Source organism: Ursus maritimus, unplaced genomic scaffold (genome assembly GCF_017311325.1).
Source record: "Ursus maritimus isolate PB19 unplaced genomic scaffold, ASM1731132v1 scaffold_25, whole genome shotgun sequence".
Lineage (NCBI taxonomy): Eukaryota > Metazoa > Chordata > Mammalia > Carnivora > Ursidae > Ursus > Ursus maritimus.
In genome coordinates, this window is record NW_024425008.1 from 38,198,853 (window position 1) to 38,218,199 (window position 19,347).

Below are 19,347 nucleotides of genomic sequence, written 5' to 3' on the forward strand. Positions count from 1 at the left end.
CATTAAGAGCAACTTCTTCCCTCCTTCAGTTGCTGAGGCCAATAACTTGGAATTATTCTGTTTCTTTCGTCAGCACCTCACATCCAATCTATCAGCAAATCCAGGTGGGTTCTACCCTTCTAACTACTACAGAATCTGACTACTTTTCACCAACTCTTCCACTGACACCTTGTATCAAACCATCAACACCTCTCATCCCAGTAACTGGGCTCTAACTGGTTTCCCTTGACTCACCTTTTCCCTCAAATCCTCTATTCTTAATCCATTAGCCAAAAGGATCCCTTTAAAACATAAGTCATTTTGTCTCTCCTCTTTGAAATTTTCCAGTGGCCCCACCTCACTCAAAGTAAAAGCCAAGATCTTTATAACATCCTACAGTCTCATATGACTCCCCCCCTCACCATTCCTGTCTTCATCTCTTCTCTTCCTCTCACTGACTCAGCTCCACCCACACAAACCTCCTGTTCTTTAAATATGAGACACATGCTCCTGCCTCAAGTTCTTTGCATTTGCTGATCCCTGAAAAGCTTGCTCACTTACTTCCTTCGGGTCTCTGCCCAAGTGTTGCCTGAGGAAATCCTCTCCCAACAATTCTATATACAATAGGTAACACTCCTCCCTCTGCCCCTACCAATAATCCAGTTTCCTTCGCCCTTGTTTTATTTTTCTCCATACCATTTATCACTACCTGACATACTAGTTGTTTTCCTACTTAGTTGCTTATTATTTGTCTTCTCTCATAAGAATACAAACTCTAAGCAAGCAGGGATTTTGTCTGTTTCAGTCACTCTGTATCTCTAGGGCCTGAGCTGTGCCTGAAATGAAATAGGTATTAAATATTTGTTGGATAAGTTAATAAGCCAACTAATTTCATGAAGCATGAACAAGCTGACCTTTGAAGAAACTGCCTAATGTAAAACTCTGCAGATAATAATGGACATTTCAAAAATGTGTTACTGTGAAGTTTTACTGTTATTTTTGATTTAACACTGTTAGAGAAGACATTCTTTCCTGAATCTCCAATGACTCTGATCATCTGCTAGTAAACAAGAACTCGAGCCCTTTGCTTGATATTGCAAAACAGTTCACTTTTTGGATTGGGGTGGGAGTCAGTTAGGAAAAGGGAGGAGAGAATGGAACCTGAGAATAAATCCTCAGGCTAGCAAGAGAAGAGGAAAAAGATAAATAGATAAAGGCATGCTTTATATTGAGATGATGGATGAGCCACAAGGAAAGGATGGGAGGTCTCATGTGGGGCACCCTCATGCTTGGCACACCATAGATACTCAGAACCTATTTACCACATGGTTAACAGAATGAACGAATGTGGCACACTGGACTGGAAGGAGAGGAAGAAACACAGTGTGGAAAGACTATTAATAAATATGGTGAATTCCTATGCACTACCTTCTGAAATTATAGATTTCTTTTTTTTTTAAGATTTTATTTATTTATTTGGCAGAGAGACAGCCAGCCAGCTAGGGAGCACAAGCAGGGGGAGTGGGAGAGGAAGAAGCAGGCTTCCAGCGGAGGAGCCTGATGTGGGGCTCGATCCCGTAATGCCGGGATCACGCCCTGAGCCGAACGCAGACGCTCAACGACTGCGCCACCAAGGCGCCCCTGAAATTATAGATTTCTCTGATGGCATGTGAAAGTAACCCCTTTACTGGGAGGTTCACCTTCCGTGGCAGCCTAGGACTGGCTGTCTTCAAGATTTGAGATATCTTCAAGATTTTGGGAGTGTGGGTTGATCCACCTGTACTTCTAGGGAACCCCAAATCATCTTTAATTAGATTAAAATCTACTTAATCCTGTCATACTACCATCAACCATGGATATTTTCTAATTTTGATATATAGTATTCCAAATGAGAGGGTTACTTATTTCATTTCTACTTTATAGTTAGGCCTTATTAATTTTTGTATGTATAGCACTAGTTCAATTATTCTTTTTTTTTTAAAGATTTTATTTATTTATTTGACAGAGAGAGAGACAGCCAGTGAGAGAGGGAACACAAGCAGGGGGAGTGGGACAGGAAGAAGCAGGCTCCCAGCGGAGGAGCCTGATGCGGGGCTCGATCCCAGAACGCTGGGATCACGCCCTGAGCCAAAGGCAGACACTTAACTACTGTGCTGCCCAGGCGCCCCACTAGTTCAATTATTCTTAACACTCATAATAATCTTTCAGATTTCTTTCTTTTAGTTTTGTATAAATTATAATGTTTTTCTATTAATTCACCATCTACTGTCATCAAATTTGATATTCTAGTACTAATATTATTATTTATCTACATTTATGTGAAATATCCAGCTCACTGGGGCAAAAGTAGAGTTGGTGACAAGAACTGACAAGGTAATACTACCTACCATATGTGAACACAGCCGGAAAGCAGCAGTTAATTAAACTTAAGTCACAGATATCTGATTAGCAATGCACTTACATCTGCCAGTTCCTTGATCTGTTTTGCTGACACATCAAACGTGTCAAGTCTTTGAAGGCTAGGCAAGTGGTACAACACATGTGTGGAATAATTACACAGCAGACAAACTGGATTGGTTTTGTATTGAGGATCATTCAGACACAAATCCTTTAAGCGACGCAGCCTGGTTAAGTTAGTGAGGTCCTAAAACAACAGCAATAATAATGTTCAATTAATTAATTGTAACTGTCCATTTCTAAAGGAGGCATTTGAACACTTAAGATCACCCGTAATTTAATGTAATGCATTTTACTATGTGCTTAAACATGTTAAAGTGATTTAGATGGATAAAATTTATTTTCTCTAGTGAAAAACGTGTCAACTACATGAAGAATAGATAGCAGTAATTAAACAGCAGGCTCTTCTATAACTATATATTTTAAATATAGGAGGCCAAAGAATATTTAGTAAACCATGCATTTCACCTGGGACCTTGGAGCCAGTCACCTGAGCACATTTATTTATTAAGACAACATTACCTCCTCTGCACAGCCCCTTTGCTAACAATCGTCCCCAGTATCTGTAGATCTCCTGCTTCCTTTGCCACCATTTCCCACACTTACCACTCTAGGAACACTGCTTACCATTCTCCTCAGCTAGGGGATCCCTGTTTTATCATTATCACTGTTGAATTCCTGATTTTTAGAGGTTTTTGTTTCCTTGTTTCCTTGTTTTTCTTCTGTAAATGCCCTTTCTACCAGTTCATGGCAACTGAAACCTAGCTTTCTCCTAAGGGCCTCATTTTCCTCACACCCTGTGGAGGTGGGGGTGGGGGGACTAATAACGCACTTCCAGACCAGTGCTTCTCCTGAACATCTTTTATCCTGAGGTTAAGCTGTTGTTTACACCTTCCTTTATTTGGCATCTGGCCCTTGCTTAACTCTTCAAGTCTTGTGTCTTCTGTTTCAACCCTAACATTTCTTGTTTTAGCTGTACGGAACAAGTGGAAGTTTCAGAATGTGCTAGACCGCAACTTATCATCATACCTTCACTCATGCTGCTACCTTTGAGTGCATTGAACTTCATCCCAGTTTTACTTCTTAATCTGTCAAGACTCAACCTAGTATCATCTTTTCTGGGAGTTTTGTTTCATCGCCCAAGTGTGGGGCAGATGGTCCTCCTATGAACTCTCTTAGCCACTGGGTTTACCTTTGTTACAGAATTTATTACAGCTCTATTACCAATTGCTTATGCATATACAAGTCTATAAGCTAAAGGTCTATATGGGCTTTGGCCCTCAGTCTCTAAGCTAGGAATGGTGGTTATATTTTTAAAGTGTTGAGAAAACTAAAGAATTCATGACAGAGGCCTGATGGAGGAGGGTACTGTGGTGGGATTGGCCTTAAACAGATGTAATGCTAGTTAGGAGAGTCAGAATCAGAGTTAAAGGAAATCCAAAGCAAAAACCAGAAGGCATTAGTTCTGAAGGTAAAATACAAATGGAATGGGGAAATAAAAAGTGAAGTCAGGCTCTAGAGTCAAAAGTAAGACAGGCTCGGGTGGCCAATGTGTGTCCAAACTCTCGCTAGCTGGCCCCAAGGCTAGTACTGGGCTCAGGGCAGAAGTGGGACTAAGCAGAGTTGCTCTGAAATGGAGATTTCTGGACAGAGTTGTGCAGAGAATTATTTGGTCAAATTCTGCATGGGCAAGGAAGGTAAATCATCATACTGTTCCAAGGAGTAAACATTCTCTTTGATTTCTGGGTGGCTCTGTTGCCTCTGAGCTGGGCTCAGTCTGGGCTACGGTAGGTATGAACTTTGAAGTCTTACACAGGAGCCCCCTCCAACCCCCACCTATAGTCCAAAGTCAGATGACATTGGAGTCTATGAAAGCACAAAAATCTCACTGCAAATTGGTGTTGTGGTACCTGTTATGGATCGAAAGTGGCACAGAAGTTATACCATCACCACCAGTATAGTATTTTTTCAGGGTGGGTGGAAAGTTTAGAGATAAAAATTCAAGATAATTGTGTTTCAAGAACATTCTTAATGTGAGAATAGTAAAAGTTGCTGTGAACCATGTTTCAATGCTTTTCTGAAAAATAGCCATCATTATTATAAAGAACCTTTTTAATTTTATGCCATATAATAAATTTTCACAATGCAGTTTTTATCCTCACTTTTTTGATGAGGAGATTGAAATAGAATAGGTTAATGTAATTAAAGTGATAATAATCATAAAATGACATATCTATTGAGTACTTACTGTGTGCTAGTCATTATTCTAAGAGCTTTACATTATTATTTTGCTTAAGCTTCATGTTACCACAGTACAATGCTGCCTCTGGCTTGTGGCAGTGCTGGAAGTGACAGATCTTTCTATGCAGCTATGCTCTTCCACCCCACAGGCTGAAGCACCACATGCTAGCCAGGGTAAGATAAACTGCGTGGCTTCTTGGTAGGACAAAACCTTATCCTCGCAGCACTGCGTACATATCTTCTTCAGCTTCAACTTGATTCTCTCCCTCATTCTGTTCCAGCCACAGATTTCTAGTTTCTTGAATTTACCATGCTCTTTCCCCCCCACTTAGGTCCTTCACACTTTGCCTGGAATGCTCTTTCCCTAGACACATCCTACTCATGTCTCATAAGTTAGCTTAAAAATTACCTCCCACAGCATTCCAAATTTATCTTTCATAGTTCCCTCTGCTTTCTTCTGCTGATGTTCTCAAATATACGCCTTGATTTCTTACCACCATGTCTTCATGCATATTGTTCTCCCCATCTTAGAATGCCTATTTCCCAAGGCACATGTTTATGTATATACAAATATATAGGTATTTTTTCAGTAATCTCTATGCCAATGTGGGGCTTGAACTCGTGACCCCACGAGTCCCTCCCACTGCATTGTAGAAGATCCTCCTCCAATGCCTGTTGAAATTCTATCAGCCTCTCAGTGTTCACACCAAATATTTCCTCTTGAATTTGACCAATAAAATTTTGTTTAAACTTTTTATGTTTTTAAAACTTCTGGTTAAAGTGTTTATAACATTCTGCCTCATTCTATAGCTTTTTGATGTCTAATATTCTTCTCTGAGTAAGAGAATGTGTATTTTAATAATGATCGATTCAAAATTATTTTTATAGTGAATTTATTCCTCTTTCTTCATTGCTGTCTAGAGGAAGTGTTTGAGTATGCGCTTTCAATTTGACACTGTCAAAATTATAAATGCCGTATGTTTTCACCTACATTATATGCCATAAACATTGTCTTTTTGTTTTCCTCTCTTTCATTCAAATGTGTATTGAGACTTTACATGTCAAATACTGTTTTTAAACATTGTGGATACAGCAGTGAACAAAACAGGCAAGGTTTCTGCACTCATGGAGCTTGTATTCTAGTAAGGGATGAGAATAAGTTCCAAGAAGGAAAAACAAGGAAAAAGTGATGGGAATGCTTTGGGTTATGGAGGGTAGTAGGGGTTATTGCTATTTTAACTAAATTGGCCAGGAAAGGTGTCACTAAGAACATAACATCTGAACAAAATCCTGAAAGAAATGAGGAGATGAGCCATGAAGATATTTGGGGACGAATATCCCAGCAAGTGCAAAGGCCCCAAGATGAGAGCACTAGCTATATTCAAGGACCAGTGAGGAGACCAGAGTGGCTGGAATGGAGTAAACAAAGGGGAAAGTGGTAGAAGCTGTGGTCAGAGATATAGTGTGGGGGGAACTAGATTATACAGAGTCTTGTGGGCCATTGTAGGAATCGGATTTTTCTTCAAAAGAGATGAGAAGCCAAGGGAGAGTTTTGAGCAGAAGAGTGATTTGATTTGACATAGTTTTTGAAGGAGAAGTTTGCTGTGTAGAAAACAGACTGACAGTAGTGAAAGGATAAGCACAGAGAGACCTGTTTGGAGGCTTTTTCCCCCTTTTTTCTTTCTAAAATGCAGGTTAGAGATGATGGTATCTTGAACCAGGTTAGTAGAGATCTAGGTGGTAAAAAATGGTCAAACTGGACATATCTGAAGGTAGAGCCAATAGAAATTACCAATGGATTGGATATGGGTTATGAAGGATAAGAGGAGTAAAAAAAAAAATGACTGTAAGGATTTTGGCTTAAGTTATTAGAAAGATGGAGATGCCGTTTAGAGAGGTGGAGAAGGCTGCAGGAGAAGAAGGTTCGGTGCAGAGGAAATCAGTCTGAATTAGAATAGGAGATATCTATAGTTCTGAGGAGTTATGCGGGAAAGTAGAAATAGAAATAGCTGTTAGGAAAAGTAGAAAGTTAGGAGTAATAAATGAATAAAACGTATTTAAAGTCAAAAGATGATGAGATTATTTAGAGAATGAATGCAGATAGTAATGAGAAAAGATCCTGGGACTAACCTCAACCAGTCTACTTTAGATGCTGGGAGAAGATGAAAAACCAGAGGTGTAGCCAGAAAGATCAGAGGAAAACTAAGCCAAATAAATAGTTTCTTGTTTGGTTTTAATAGCGTCAGATCATTAGGGCCAACTTAATCAGCTGCCTCTAAAATTTCTTAGAATATTGAATAGTCCAAAATAATTAAATTGTTCTTTTTTTAGAATTTTTAAAAAGATTTTATTTATTTATTTGACAGAGAAAGAGAGAACACAAGCAGGGTGAGTGGGAAGGGGAGAAGCAGGCTCCCCGCTGAGCAGGGAGCCCGATGCAGGACTCGATCCCAGAGCCCTGGGATCATGACCTGAGGTGAGCCACCCAGGCGCCCCAAATTGTTCTTTAAAAGAGAACTATTTAGTACATTTTCTGCAATAAGATGGTTCATGAACCAAGTTGGTAAATAAAAATAGACTGTTCCACTTAAACATACCTTGAAAGAACATATTTGGTTACCAGAAAGGTTTAATCTTTCCAATTGTTCATTGGGATCCAGACATCGACCTTTAATTTAAAAAACAAGGTGAAAGAAAAGTGAAATTTCTTGTTTTACCTCCTGTTCATATTTCGTAATATTTCTTAGTTGTATACGATCATCATTTCTTACGTATAAGCGAGGCTAACAGTAACATTGCAGAGTTAGTAACAACTGATTAATGGGTAATATTGTCACATCCTATAATCATAGATTTAGAAGTGCTTTGCAAAATATCATACAAAAGAGTCTGAAAAAAAAACTAAGAATGTATTTTTCATACTGATAAAAAATTATTGTAGCATTATCTCATATTCCAAATGAAATAATACATACCAATGCTGCTTATTAGATTTCCAGCAAGGTTGAGGTCATTTAAATTCTTCAAAGTCTGTAAGCCCTAAAAATTTAGACAATATATCATTTAGAAGAAGTCAGTAAAATATATATTTATAAATGATCTGATCAATCTGGTTAGTTCTCCAAGTGTTCTGAGCACTGGGTGCTGTGTACTTCACAAGCACAGGATTAAGTGGTTGCCTTAATGCAGTCATCTTTGTTTCTCTGGAACGTGGAGTGAATTAGAGGAAGAGGGAACAGGGAGGGGAGGGGAGGGGAGAAGAAAGGAGGAAGATGCGTAGGAAGAAAAACACATCACAGAGTGTGTTTATAATCTTTGGCAAGTTATATGTATAACTTCTCTAAATCTTCTATTTTTAACTTTGAAGGAAGAAATAATACCTTACCTCCCAGGCTTGGTGGGAAGAGTAAAGAAAACATTGTATATGAAGTTTTCTACACATTATAAATGCTATATACATGTTAGTTTTTCTTAACTATAATTAAGCTAGTCATAAATATGTCCATAATATGATCTTGGACATTATGGTTAAAACTCCACAGGGGTAACTGAATTTTCATATAAATTATTGAAATTATCTTACCTCAATATTTTTAATTGTATTGTGGTTCAGCCAGAGAACCTCCAATCTGAATAATTTCTCTAAATTTTCTATTTTGGAAATTTTATTATAATATAAATACAGTTTTTCTAAATTTCTACATTCTTGAAGACCTCCAATTTTCTGTAAAAAAAAAAAAGAGACTGAATAGCGTTAACTTATGTTTTGGTATTATCCTTTTAATAAAGTAGATTATAAGTACATTTTCTTTTTAAAATCACATTTTATTGCAAAATCTGTATCCAACAAAATGAACTAAACATTTTAAAGATTTTAATTTATTTATTTTAGAGAGAGAGAGACAGCACATGCGCATGAGTGGGGGGAGGGGTAGAAGGAGAAGAAGAGAGAGAATCTCAAGCAGACTCCACTCTGAGCTCAGAGCCTGAGGCAGGGCTCCATCTCATGACCCTGAGATAATGACTTGAGCCAAAATCAAGAGTTGGACACTTAACCATTTGAGCCACCCAGGAACCTCAAAATGAACTAAACATTTTAAAAGAAAAAAACATGTAATCTCTCCACCAAAATATAACTATTTTCAATGTTCATATTCTTTTAAAATTTTAATCAACTCTATATTTTTGTATTATAATCATAATACCTACATAATTTTATGGATTTTTTTAAACTTAAAACCATCTAAAATGTTTTTGTAATCATTCAAATAATATTTCATAATTAAAAAATATTACATAAGTTATAATAACATTCTTAAAAATACCTGTATGTGTGAAATATTTGTTTCAAATTTTTAACTATTATAAATAATATGCAACAAATAACTTTATAGTGTTTTCTGCTGTTGAATTACTCCTCTAGGATAAAATCTTAGAATTAGGGATTTCAGAGTCAAAAGGTATGCACCTTTCCTTGACTCATGATACATTTTGCAGTCTTGCTCTTCACTACAGATGTTACAATTTTCTTTTTTTTTAAAGATTTTATTTTATTTTATTTTTTTAAAGATTTTATTTATTTATTCGACAGAGATAGAGACAGCCAGCGAGAGAGGGAACACAAGCAGGGGGAGTGGGAAAGGAAGAAGCAGGCTCGTAGCGGAGGAGCCTGATGTGGGGCTCGATCCCATAACGCCGGGATCACGCCCTGAGCTGAAGGCAGACGCTAAACTGCTGTGCCACCCAGGCGCCCCTAAAGATTTTATTTTTAAGTAATCTCTGCACCCAACATGAGCTTGAACTCACAACCTCGAGATCAAGAGTTGCATGCTCCACTGAGTCAGCCAGGCACCCTTAGATGTTACAATTTTCACACAACCAATAGTGACTAAGTAAACCAATTTAAACCAATTTACTACTAAGCAATACTGGGCATTATTTGATCTGATCTGATTACTAAAAAGTAGAATATGTCTGCATTTTGATTCATTTCTATTTTCTCCTTTGTAGAAATCTATTTCTGTATTTTACCCATTTATCTGTTTTGTTTGTTTTGTTTTACTGGGTAAAGAGTTTTATTTTAATTCATCACGTATGCCCCTTCCCATTCATCTGTTTTGATCCATGACTCATGCATGTATTTCAAGGAACTGTTTTTCCGAAGCCAAAGAATTCAGCATAAAATACTTCATGTTCCGTTACGCTTATGCTTACCTCTATGCAGCATTCGGCAATCCAGAGTTCTTTAAGCTGTAAACAAGTTTCTAGCCCTGAAATTTCTTTTATATCTTGAGCAACAATTGTGAGACTTGTTAAATTAGGAAATAATGATAATCCAACTATACGCGGATACCCTGAGAAAAACATCTCCAGCTTTGAAGTATCTGATCCTTCTTGTCCAACCATCTCATAAGACAAACCATTGCATAAACACTGTTTCAAAAAAAAGAAATTGGGTTATTATATACTTAAAATAATTTAAAAATTATTTTGCCGTTAGAAATTATAAACTGTCAATTGCACTGATGCCATTTTTAACTTATAAGAAGGAAAGTTATACCATAATAATGATTTTTCTCTACTTCCAAAGGTCATGGGGTAGAAGAAATCTAGGTAAGCTCCAGAAAGGAGTGTAAAAATGTTCCATTTAATATTCTTGCAAATGTAATTGAAAAGAAATTTGGCTTTGACTCACCAGTTCCTTAATTATTTCTTCGTGGTTTAGGTTTTCACATTCAATCATCTTCCATTAAAAATAAAGGTCATAATAATATATCTATTAAGGAAAATGGAAAGTTGAAATAAAATAAATTCTAGAGTCATGTTATTCCAAGTTGAAGGGGTCTTAAAGCTACTTAGGTGGAATTACCCACATGTGGCCTGAAATTTTCACACAGTATAATACTATCTGTCTGGGCCCCGAGACAGTCCATTCCATTTCTAAAGTTTTCTGTTAGAAAATCATTTTTTTATTCTGAATTTAATTCTATCTCTCCATAACTCCACTGCATTGTTATTCTACCTCTGACTTCAAATAAGATGAGTATTTTTCTTCCACACCGTAAGCCTTTCATACTTGAAGAACATGGTCATCTCTCGTCTACAACTTTACCTCACTGCCCAGTTCATCTCTTTTAGTTCTCTCACTGGAGATAACTGTTTCTGTTCTTTGAACAGGCTACAGTTCATCCTTCCTATTATACTGTTGTGTCCAAAACTGAATATAGCTCTCTAAGTATACCAGCAAAGAAAAGAAACCTCAGGGTTTTGTGACATACCTGGCATGGTAATAAATATTTATTAAAATGAATTAGCCAATATTTTCATTTTAGATGATATGAATGCTTAAAACTTAAGTAGCTGTAATAAAAACCCAATTTTTTGGTAATTTTTAATATATTCATTATATTATTCCAGACATATATTATTTTTAAAATATAAGAATCTAGGTTTTAGTATTTTCATTGGGATCCAGACATCGACCTTTAATTTAAAAAACAAGGTGAAAGAAAAGTTAAATTTCTTGTTTTACCTCCTGTTCATATCTCGTAATATTTCTTAGTTGTATACGATCATCATTTCTTACATATAAGCGAGGCTAACAGTAACATCGCAGAGTTAGTAACAACTGATTAATGGGTAATATTGTCACATCCTATAATCATAGATTTAGAAGTGCTTTGGAAAATATCATACAAAAGTGTCTAAAAAAATTTAAGAATGTACTTTTCATACTGATAAAAAATTATTGTAGCATTATCTCATATTCTAAATGAAATAATACATACTAATGCTGCTTATTAGATTTCCAGCAACATGTAGGTATGACAAAGCAAAATGTAGGTATGATGTATACTGTGATCCCACTTTCTACAATTCCCTTGTAGTTAAGTATGGGTGTACATCTGTGTGTATATGTGTATATATATGTATACACGTGTGTGTATGATTATGTAAGGAGAAAATACGTAAAGATACACACTAAATTGTTAACATGAGTTACCTTGGATGCAGGTGAAAGCTAGTGTGGTTATAATAGGCATGAGAGGTTGGCTAGGGATAGATCCAGGTAAAAATGGAAAAGAAAAAAAACTTTTTAAAAGCATGTTTAGTATTGTATAGTATGAATATATAAACCACTTATTCATTCTTCTGTTAGTAGACATTTGGAATATCTCCAGTGTAGAGCTAAATAGTGGGTTCCCTGGACAAGTTTTACCATGCAAGACATCATCATGCAAGACATTTAGTCTGAATTTATACCTAGAAGTGGAATAAGGAAAAAACTATTGTTGTATACAACATGGATCATTCCCACAAACACAGGCTGAGCAAAGGAAGACACACACACAGTGAGGTTTATACTGTGTGGCTCTGTTCACATAAAATTTGAAGACAAACCAAGCTATGGTATTAGAAGTCAGGATAGTGGTTACCTCTCAGGAGTGAGTAACCAGGAGGAGGTACAGAGGGGCTCCAGAGTGCTGATGAAGATGTATTTCGTGATCTGTGTGCTGGTTAAAGGAATGCATTCACTTTGAGAAAATAAAATTAGATATCTAAGATTTGTGTGATTTCTATATATATGTTATACTTAAAATGAAATTTTACTTAAATATTTATTTAAAAGTGTATGCTCGCTTTCATTCATTCATGCAAAACTATATACATGTAATGTGTGCAAATAAATTAAAATTTTAAGAAAAAAAAAAGATGGTGACTTGTGTCCGTGTATCTACCTACCTTCTCTCCCCAAATCCCACTAGAATGACCAGGGAAATATGAAAATAAGAAAAGAAGTAGCAGTGCTAGAAAAAGAGCATTAAGTGCCAGAGATGTTGAGAAAGGTATTTTGTCATTGTTTTTATTTAAATACCAGTATAGTTAACAGTGATAAATTAGTTTCAAGTGTACAATATAGTGATCAACAATATATATTATGCAGTGTTCATATTGATAAGTGTATTCTTAATCCCCTTTGCCTATTTTACCCATCCACCCACCTCCCCTCTGGTAACCATCTATTTGTTCTCTGTTTTTTTGGTTTGTCTCTCTCTTTTTTTCCCTTTGTTCATTTGTTTCTTAAATTCCACATACGAGTGAAATCATATGGATTTGTCTTTCTCTGACTGATTTATTTCACTTAGCATTATACTCTTTAGATCCATCCATGTTGTTGCAAATGGCAATATTTTGTTCTTTTTTTATGGTTGAATATTATATATATGTATGTATATATATATATATATTCCTATGTGTGTGTGTGTGTATATATATATATATGTGTGTGTGTGATATATATCACCTCTTCTTTATCCATGCATCTGTCGATGGATGCTTGGGATTCTTCCACAGTCTGGCTATTATAAATAATGCTGCAGTAAACATAGGGGTACATATATCCCTTCAAATTAGTGTTTTCCTATTCTTTGGGTAAATATCCAGTAGTGCATCTCCTGTATCACAGGGTAGTTGCTAAAAATATCATAGCTATTTTTAATTTTTTGAGGAACCTCCATACTGTTTTCCACAGTGGCTGCACAAGTTTGCATCCCACCAGCACGGCATGAGGGTTCCTATTTCTCCATATCCTTGCCAACATCTGTTGTTTCTTGTGCTTTTTATTTTAGCCATTCTGGTGTGAGGTGATATTTCACTGTAGGTCTGACTTGCATTTCCCTGATGATGAGTGATGTTGAGCATCTTTTCATGTGTCTTTTGGCCATCTGTATGTCTTCTTTGGAGAAATGTCTGTTCATGTTTTCTGCCCATTTTTAATTGGATTATTTGGTTTTTTGGTATGATAATATTTTGGATACTAACCCTTTATCAGATGTGTTGTTAGCAAATATCTTCTCCTATTCAGTAGGTTCTCTTTTAGTTTTGCCGATTGTTTCCTTTGCTGTGCAGAAGTTTTTATTTTGATTTAGTCCCAATAGTTTACTTTTGCTTTTGTTTCTCTTGCCTCAGGAGACATATTTAGAAAGATGTTGCTACAACCAATGTCAGAGAAATTACTACCTGTGCTCTTTTCTAGGATCCTTATGGTTTCAGGTCTCACATTTAGGTCTTTAATGCATTTTGAATTTATTTTTGTGTGTGGTATAAGAACGTGGTCCAGTTTCATTCTTTAGCATGTGGCTGTCGAGTTTTCTCAACACCATTTGTTGAAGAGATTCTCCCATTGCATATTCTTGCCTCCTTTGTTGAAGCTTAATTAACCATACAATTGTGGGTATATTCCTGGGTTTTTTATTCTGTTTCATTGATCTATGTGTCTGTTTTTGTGCCCATACCATACTGTTTTGATTACTACAGCTTTGTAACATAACTTGAAGTCTGAGTTGTGATACCTCCAGTTTTTTCTTTTTCAAGATTGTTTTGGCTATTTGGGGTCTTTTGTGGTCCCATACAAATTTTAGGATTGTTTGTTCAAGTTCTGTGAAAATTGCTGTTGGTTGTTGATGGGGATTGCATTAAACTTAGTGTAGATTGCTTTGGTTAAACAGTATTTGTTCTTCCAATCCATAAGCATGGAATATCTTTCCATTTCTTTGTGTTGTCTTTAATTTCTTTCATCAATGTTTCATAGTTTTCGGAGTACAGGTCTTTCACCTCTTTCATTAAGTTTATTCCTGGTATTTTATTAGGCAAAGGTCTTTTGAATGGAAATGAAGTAGACAGCATGAGACTGAGATAAAAGCCCATCAGTACAAACCAGCCGCAAATTCAAGGTACCAAGGAAAGAAGTTTTACAAAACTATCCTAAAAATTCCCCAAACTTGGAACAGCAACGATTGGGAAGATGGTGGCTGTGAACATCCAAGGGAACCAAATCAAGGACTGTGAGATCTGTATCAGATCTCAGGCTTTGTAAACTGGAGATGCAGTCTGACCTTGCTGAGTTGAGGAGAGGAGGGGCTCTGGCTAACACCACCAAGAAAAATACAGCCAGAAAATTATCCTGGAATCTCTACTAACTCATTCACTCATTCATTAATATATGTGTTAATACATTGATAAAACTATGATAGGGGTAAAAGGAAAGAAAAGACTTTTCCAATAAGGTACCATCTGGGCAAAGAGCTGAAGGAAATGAGGGAGTGTAAGCTATGAATAAATCTGGGAGAAATGCATGCAGGCAGAGGGAAGAGCACATGCAAAGAAAATAGGGTGAAAGGATACTTGGCATGCTTGCAGAATAGCAAGGAAATTATATGGCTAGAGCACAGCTAGGACATGGAGACCGGTAGGATGTGACATCAGAGAGGTAGTGCAGGGCCAACTCATGTGCTAGCTTGTGATTTGTAGGTCCTTCTGAGGATTTTAGATTTTATTATTATGAGTAAGATGGAAAGCTCTATGAGGATTTTGAGGGGCGGCGTAATAGGATCTGTCTTAAGTTTTGAAACGGATCACTCTCAAAGGATCTGTTGAAAGTAGACTGTAGGGGGTCTAAGGTAGATGCAAGGAGACCGATTTAGGGACCGTTGTAGTAATATAAGTGAGAGAGGGTGGTGCTTGGAGTAGCGTGGTGATAGTGGTGATAGTGAGAAGTAGATACATGATGGACCTATGTTGAAGGTCCATCTTTCCTTCTTTGCTTGCCATCAGCAACTGTCTCTTTCCCCATTCTTGGGTACCCCCAAGATATTATAGCACAGGCTGAGGAGTGGCCAGTCAGGGGAGCACTTTGCAAGGAACAACTTGAAAGGATTTAGATACTCCATCAGAGGCCCGTACATAGATGCAGGCCACAGTCTTTCCTCCCTAGGCTTATTCAAATGCTATACTAAGTAAAGGAGGGCTTTGTACCACCACTTCTCATCAGAAAAGAAGCCCCTACGTTCTGGTTTAATGTCTGTAAACATTAAAAGGAAAGCCTGCCTTCCAACTACCACACAAGGAACAAGGCCTGTCCTCGGTACATCCAAAGTCACTAAGTGGGGATTCAGGTTATCTAGTCTATATCCAAGATGTCTATTCCAAAAGAAATTAACTGTTCCCTTTGTTATTCACTAAATTATCACATATATTTGAGCCTAATTTTGGACTTTCCAATCTGTGTTCTTCCTTAGCTCCTATAGTATCCTGTTTTAATTACTGTAATTTATATTAATTCCCACCTCTTATATTAATTCCCACCTCAAATTTTAAAAAAATTTCTTGGCTATTCTTTCACATTTATTTTTCCAAATAAAATTTATGACAATTTCATATTTAGTGTTTAAAAATTCACTTGGGTTTTTGAGATTCCATTGAAAAGCTTAATTTAGAGAGAACTTCCATCTTCACAGTATTCAGTCTTCTTGAGAAAAAGGTACAGCTTGCCATTTATCCAAGACTACTTTTTCTTAACAGAGAAATATGCATGTTTTGGATAAGAACCTCACTTCCCACTTCATCTTATTTAGGAAAAAATCTGCTCTAATGTAACTGTTAATTAACAAAACAAAATATAATTTAAAAATCTTCAATTCTATAATTTGCATAACTACATCTGAATTATGAAGAACCTGAACCTCCCTGGTACTCACAAGCCTCCTATCCTTCCTCCAGTCACAAGTGGGCCCAGGGCTTCCAGCTGAAGCTTCTGATTCCATCAAGAAGTGTGTCCTGTTGGCCAGCTTGCCCTCATTCACTTCCACTTTGGGAAAGTTCTTCTGAGGGCCTGATCATCTAAGAGACTACAGATCTTCTTTAGTTCCTTCACAGAACCAGGAGCCACCAGGAGCTTCTATAGCTTTTACCCTTCAAATCTCAAATCTTGGATTGATTCAATCCCCTCCTTCCCCTCTCCACTCTGGAGTGCTGCTGGATGATTTCCCATAACCAGCACAGAGCTGAAGTCATTGCAAATGCATGGCCTCTAACTTTATCTGGATCTTCAATAACAGACATTTTATATTTTCCTCTTTGACTTCCTCTCCTAGGGAGAGCAGGGCTAGAGATACAGCTCTGGGATTCATGACTTAAGAGACTATTCTAACCTTCTACCAGTTCAAGTTCTCCCTCCCACCCCTCCTCTGTGGATGATCTTGTCCCTATCTTAACAGAGAACAGGGATACCATCAGATATTCATTCCTTAAATTCCCTTTCCTCCTAAAAATGTATTTCTTTTCCTTCCTGACTCCTGTCTTAGTAAAAGTATTCTTTCTCTTGTCTAAAATGTGTGTACTGATCCCATTGTCTTCAGTCTCTTTCAGAACACTATTATGTCAAATTTTCCTCCTCCTTTTATTCCCATCTTTTCTTCTCTAGGGCATCTCTTCTCTCCATATATGACTGTTAGATCATTCCTATCTTTAAAAAAAAAAAAAAGTCCTATCCCGTATTCTATGAATGAATGTTTTAGATACTTTCACAGAAAAACCTCAAGACAGAGGATTCATTATAGCAACACTTGACTACCTCCACTCAGTTCTTAACTCACTGCAACCTGACTGGGGATACCTCAGACCACTACTGCTTCTTTTGCCAAACTCAACAATCATCTTCTGGTTGCCAAAGACACTGGACATGTTTCAGCTCTCAACTTAACTGGACCTTGGCATGGCATTTGACAATGTTGATAACTCCCTTCTTTTAGTTTTCTTTTTTGGTTTGCCTTTTTCTCCTTGGCTTCTCTTTACTTGTTATTTCAAATCTACTTTTCTGATCAACTGTTTCCTTCTTGGTGAAAAACTACTAATCTTTATCTTCCTATTTTTCCATTCAACAAATCCAGCTTCCCACATGGAAAGCTGTATCTGAATGTGTCATCTCAAATTCAGTGTGTTCAATACTGAAGTCATATTTCCCAGCCAGCCTGCTTCTCTGAGTGTATGCCTTCTCTTGGTAAATGGCACATCTTTGTAATCATCCATATCAGAAACCCAGGACTTATTCTTCACCACTCTTTTACATCTTCCATGTTCACTCACTCATTAAATCCTTCTGCATATACCTCTTAAATATCTGTCATTTTCCCCCTCTTCTCCATTCTGTTTGCCTCTGTTTTGGTTCAGGCCTTCATCACTTCACCTTAATTGGATGCCCTCCTTATACTCCTACATCTCTCCAATCCATCTTCTACACTGCTGTGATAGCCAGCCTCCTGAAAGGTAAATCTGTTTAGGCTACTCCCCTGGGGAGGTATTCATGGTATCCACACTCTGACTCCCGCCTGCCTGTCGAGCTCATCAACCACACACTCCCAACACCCCAGGGTCTGGCCACAGCTATAGTTCTCTGAATGGGCTGGGGTGTTTCTTTATTTTGTCATATGCTGTCTTCCTTCCCTAAAATGTCTTTTTCTCTTGACTTTATGGCATACTCCATGCATCCTTAAAGATTTAAATCAAGGTCTTCTTTGTGAAGATTTAATTCTCTCTGGTGTTATTATAATCATTCTCTTCCTTTGGCTCCAGTTAAGGCCTGCATATGTTCTATATACAGCACCTATCCCACTGTATTGTGATGCTTGCAGGTCTTTCCTCCTTACCAGGTTACATGGTCATTGAAGGCAAGGACAATGAACCTATCACTGTGCCTGACACTTGCTTGGTGTTCCATAAATTTGTCAAATAGTTTGAATTAATTGTCTTGCTACAGAGTTCTATATGGTATAACTTGGAATATATGTAATAATATGTAAATGCTTGCTGTACATGACCAGAGTATAATAATAATTAGAGTGTAAAGCACCATGTTTCTGTCTGCCAGGAGAGCTGGGGAGGGTACTATTCTGAGAAAATCAAATTTCTTTTCTACAAAGTAGAAACCCTGTATGATCAAACTGTCTCCTCCCTTGGGTATAAAGAGATCAGAATCCATCTTTTAGCACTGATGGGCCCAAAGAACGCCCTTCTGGCACTAGGTAAGCAGTATCCAATTTGGCCAAGGAACATCTGGTTTTCTCAGTCTGTACCTTAATGTGTGCAGGAAAGGCTGCACAGGTGACTGTGGGCCACCTTCCCTTTCCTCCTCCTCTTAATCTTTGCTCTGGTCACCCTGATGGCCTCCAATAAAGACACGTCACTGTCTCATTATTATTATCATCTCCACTGCGCCATTACGGGGGTCCGTTGACCTCAGCTTTGCTTCTCTCCCCTCTTCCTCTCGGGGGCGGGCCGAGAGGGAGGAGAGGAGAACAAAGACTCCTGGGGCCTGCGGACAGGTGATGTAGGCCCGAAGGCCACAAGGTGACACACTCACCTTATCCCAGAAAGGTGATGGATTCCAAGGCAATCCGAGACAGACCAGAGTCCACTCCGACCTCTCAATCCCTGTCTTGCAACAGCAGGCACGACACACTCTCTAATCCGGGGCCTGGTGTGTATACACTACCAGCTCCGGTTGCCTAGGAAACCTGCCCTCCGCCTCCCGCGACCTTGGAGTGGGGAGGGGGACAACAGAGGCGGGGAAAGCAGCGGCCGAATCCGTTTCTGGGTCACGTGGCGGCAACCTCCAACCAATCAGCAGAGGTAGGGGTCCACCCGGAAGACCCCGCTGGTGCTGCTGGGAAATGATGGGGAGCTTCTCGCGCGGGGCTCTCTTTGTGCCAGCGCGCATCTTTTCACCTGCTTTCGCTGGATCAGGAAACCGGACTGGAAGCACCGAGTTGTGGGCATAGTGGCAGGGACCTAGTCGTGTGGCCTCCTCCAGTCCTGGCTCTTTCCCATTGAAAG

General features: G+C 38.0%; 1 protein-coding gene across 1 annotated transcript in view; it reads right to left on the reverse strand.

Annotated features, from left to right (window-relative positions):
- Window positions 1-19,041, reverse strand: part of LRRC9 (leucine rich repeat containing 9) — a 113,485-nt gene extending 94,444 nt beyond the window's left edge. The window contains exons 1-7 of the mRNA XM_040641822.1: window positions 18,875-19,041; window positions 10,373-10,453; window positions 9,892-10,110; window positions 8,261-8,401; window positions 7,653-7,716; window positions 7,275-7,345; window positions 2,441-2,623 (exon numbers count right to left, since the gene is read on the reverse strand). Coding sequence (XP_040497756.1) covers window positions 2,441-2,623; window positions 7,275-7,345; window positions 7,653-7,716; window positions 8,261-8,401; window positions 9,892-10,110; window positions 10,373-10,420 — 726 coding nt within the window. The 5' untranslated portion in view covers window positions 10,421-10,453; window positions 18,875-19,041. The remainder of the gene's footprint in view (window positions 1-2,440; window positions 2,624-7,274; window positions 7,346-7,652; window positions 7,717-8,260; window positions 8,402-9,891; window positions 10,111-10,372; window positions 10,454-18,874) is intronic.
- Window positions 19,042-19,347: the final 306 nt, after the last annotated feature.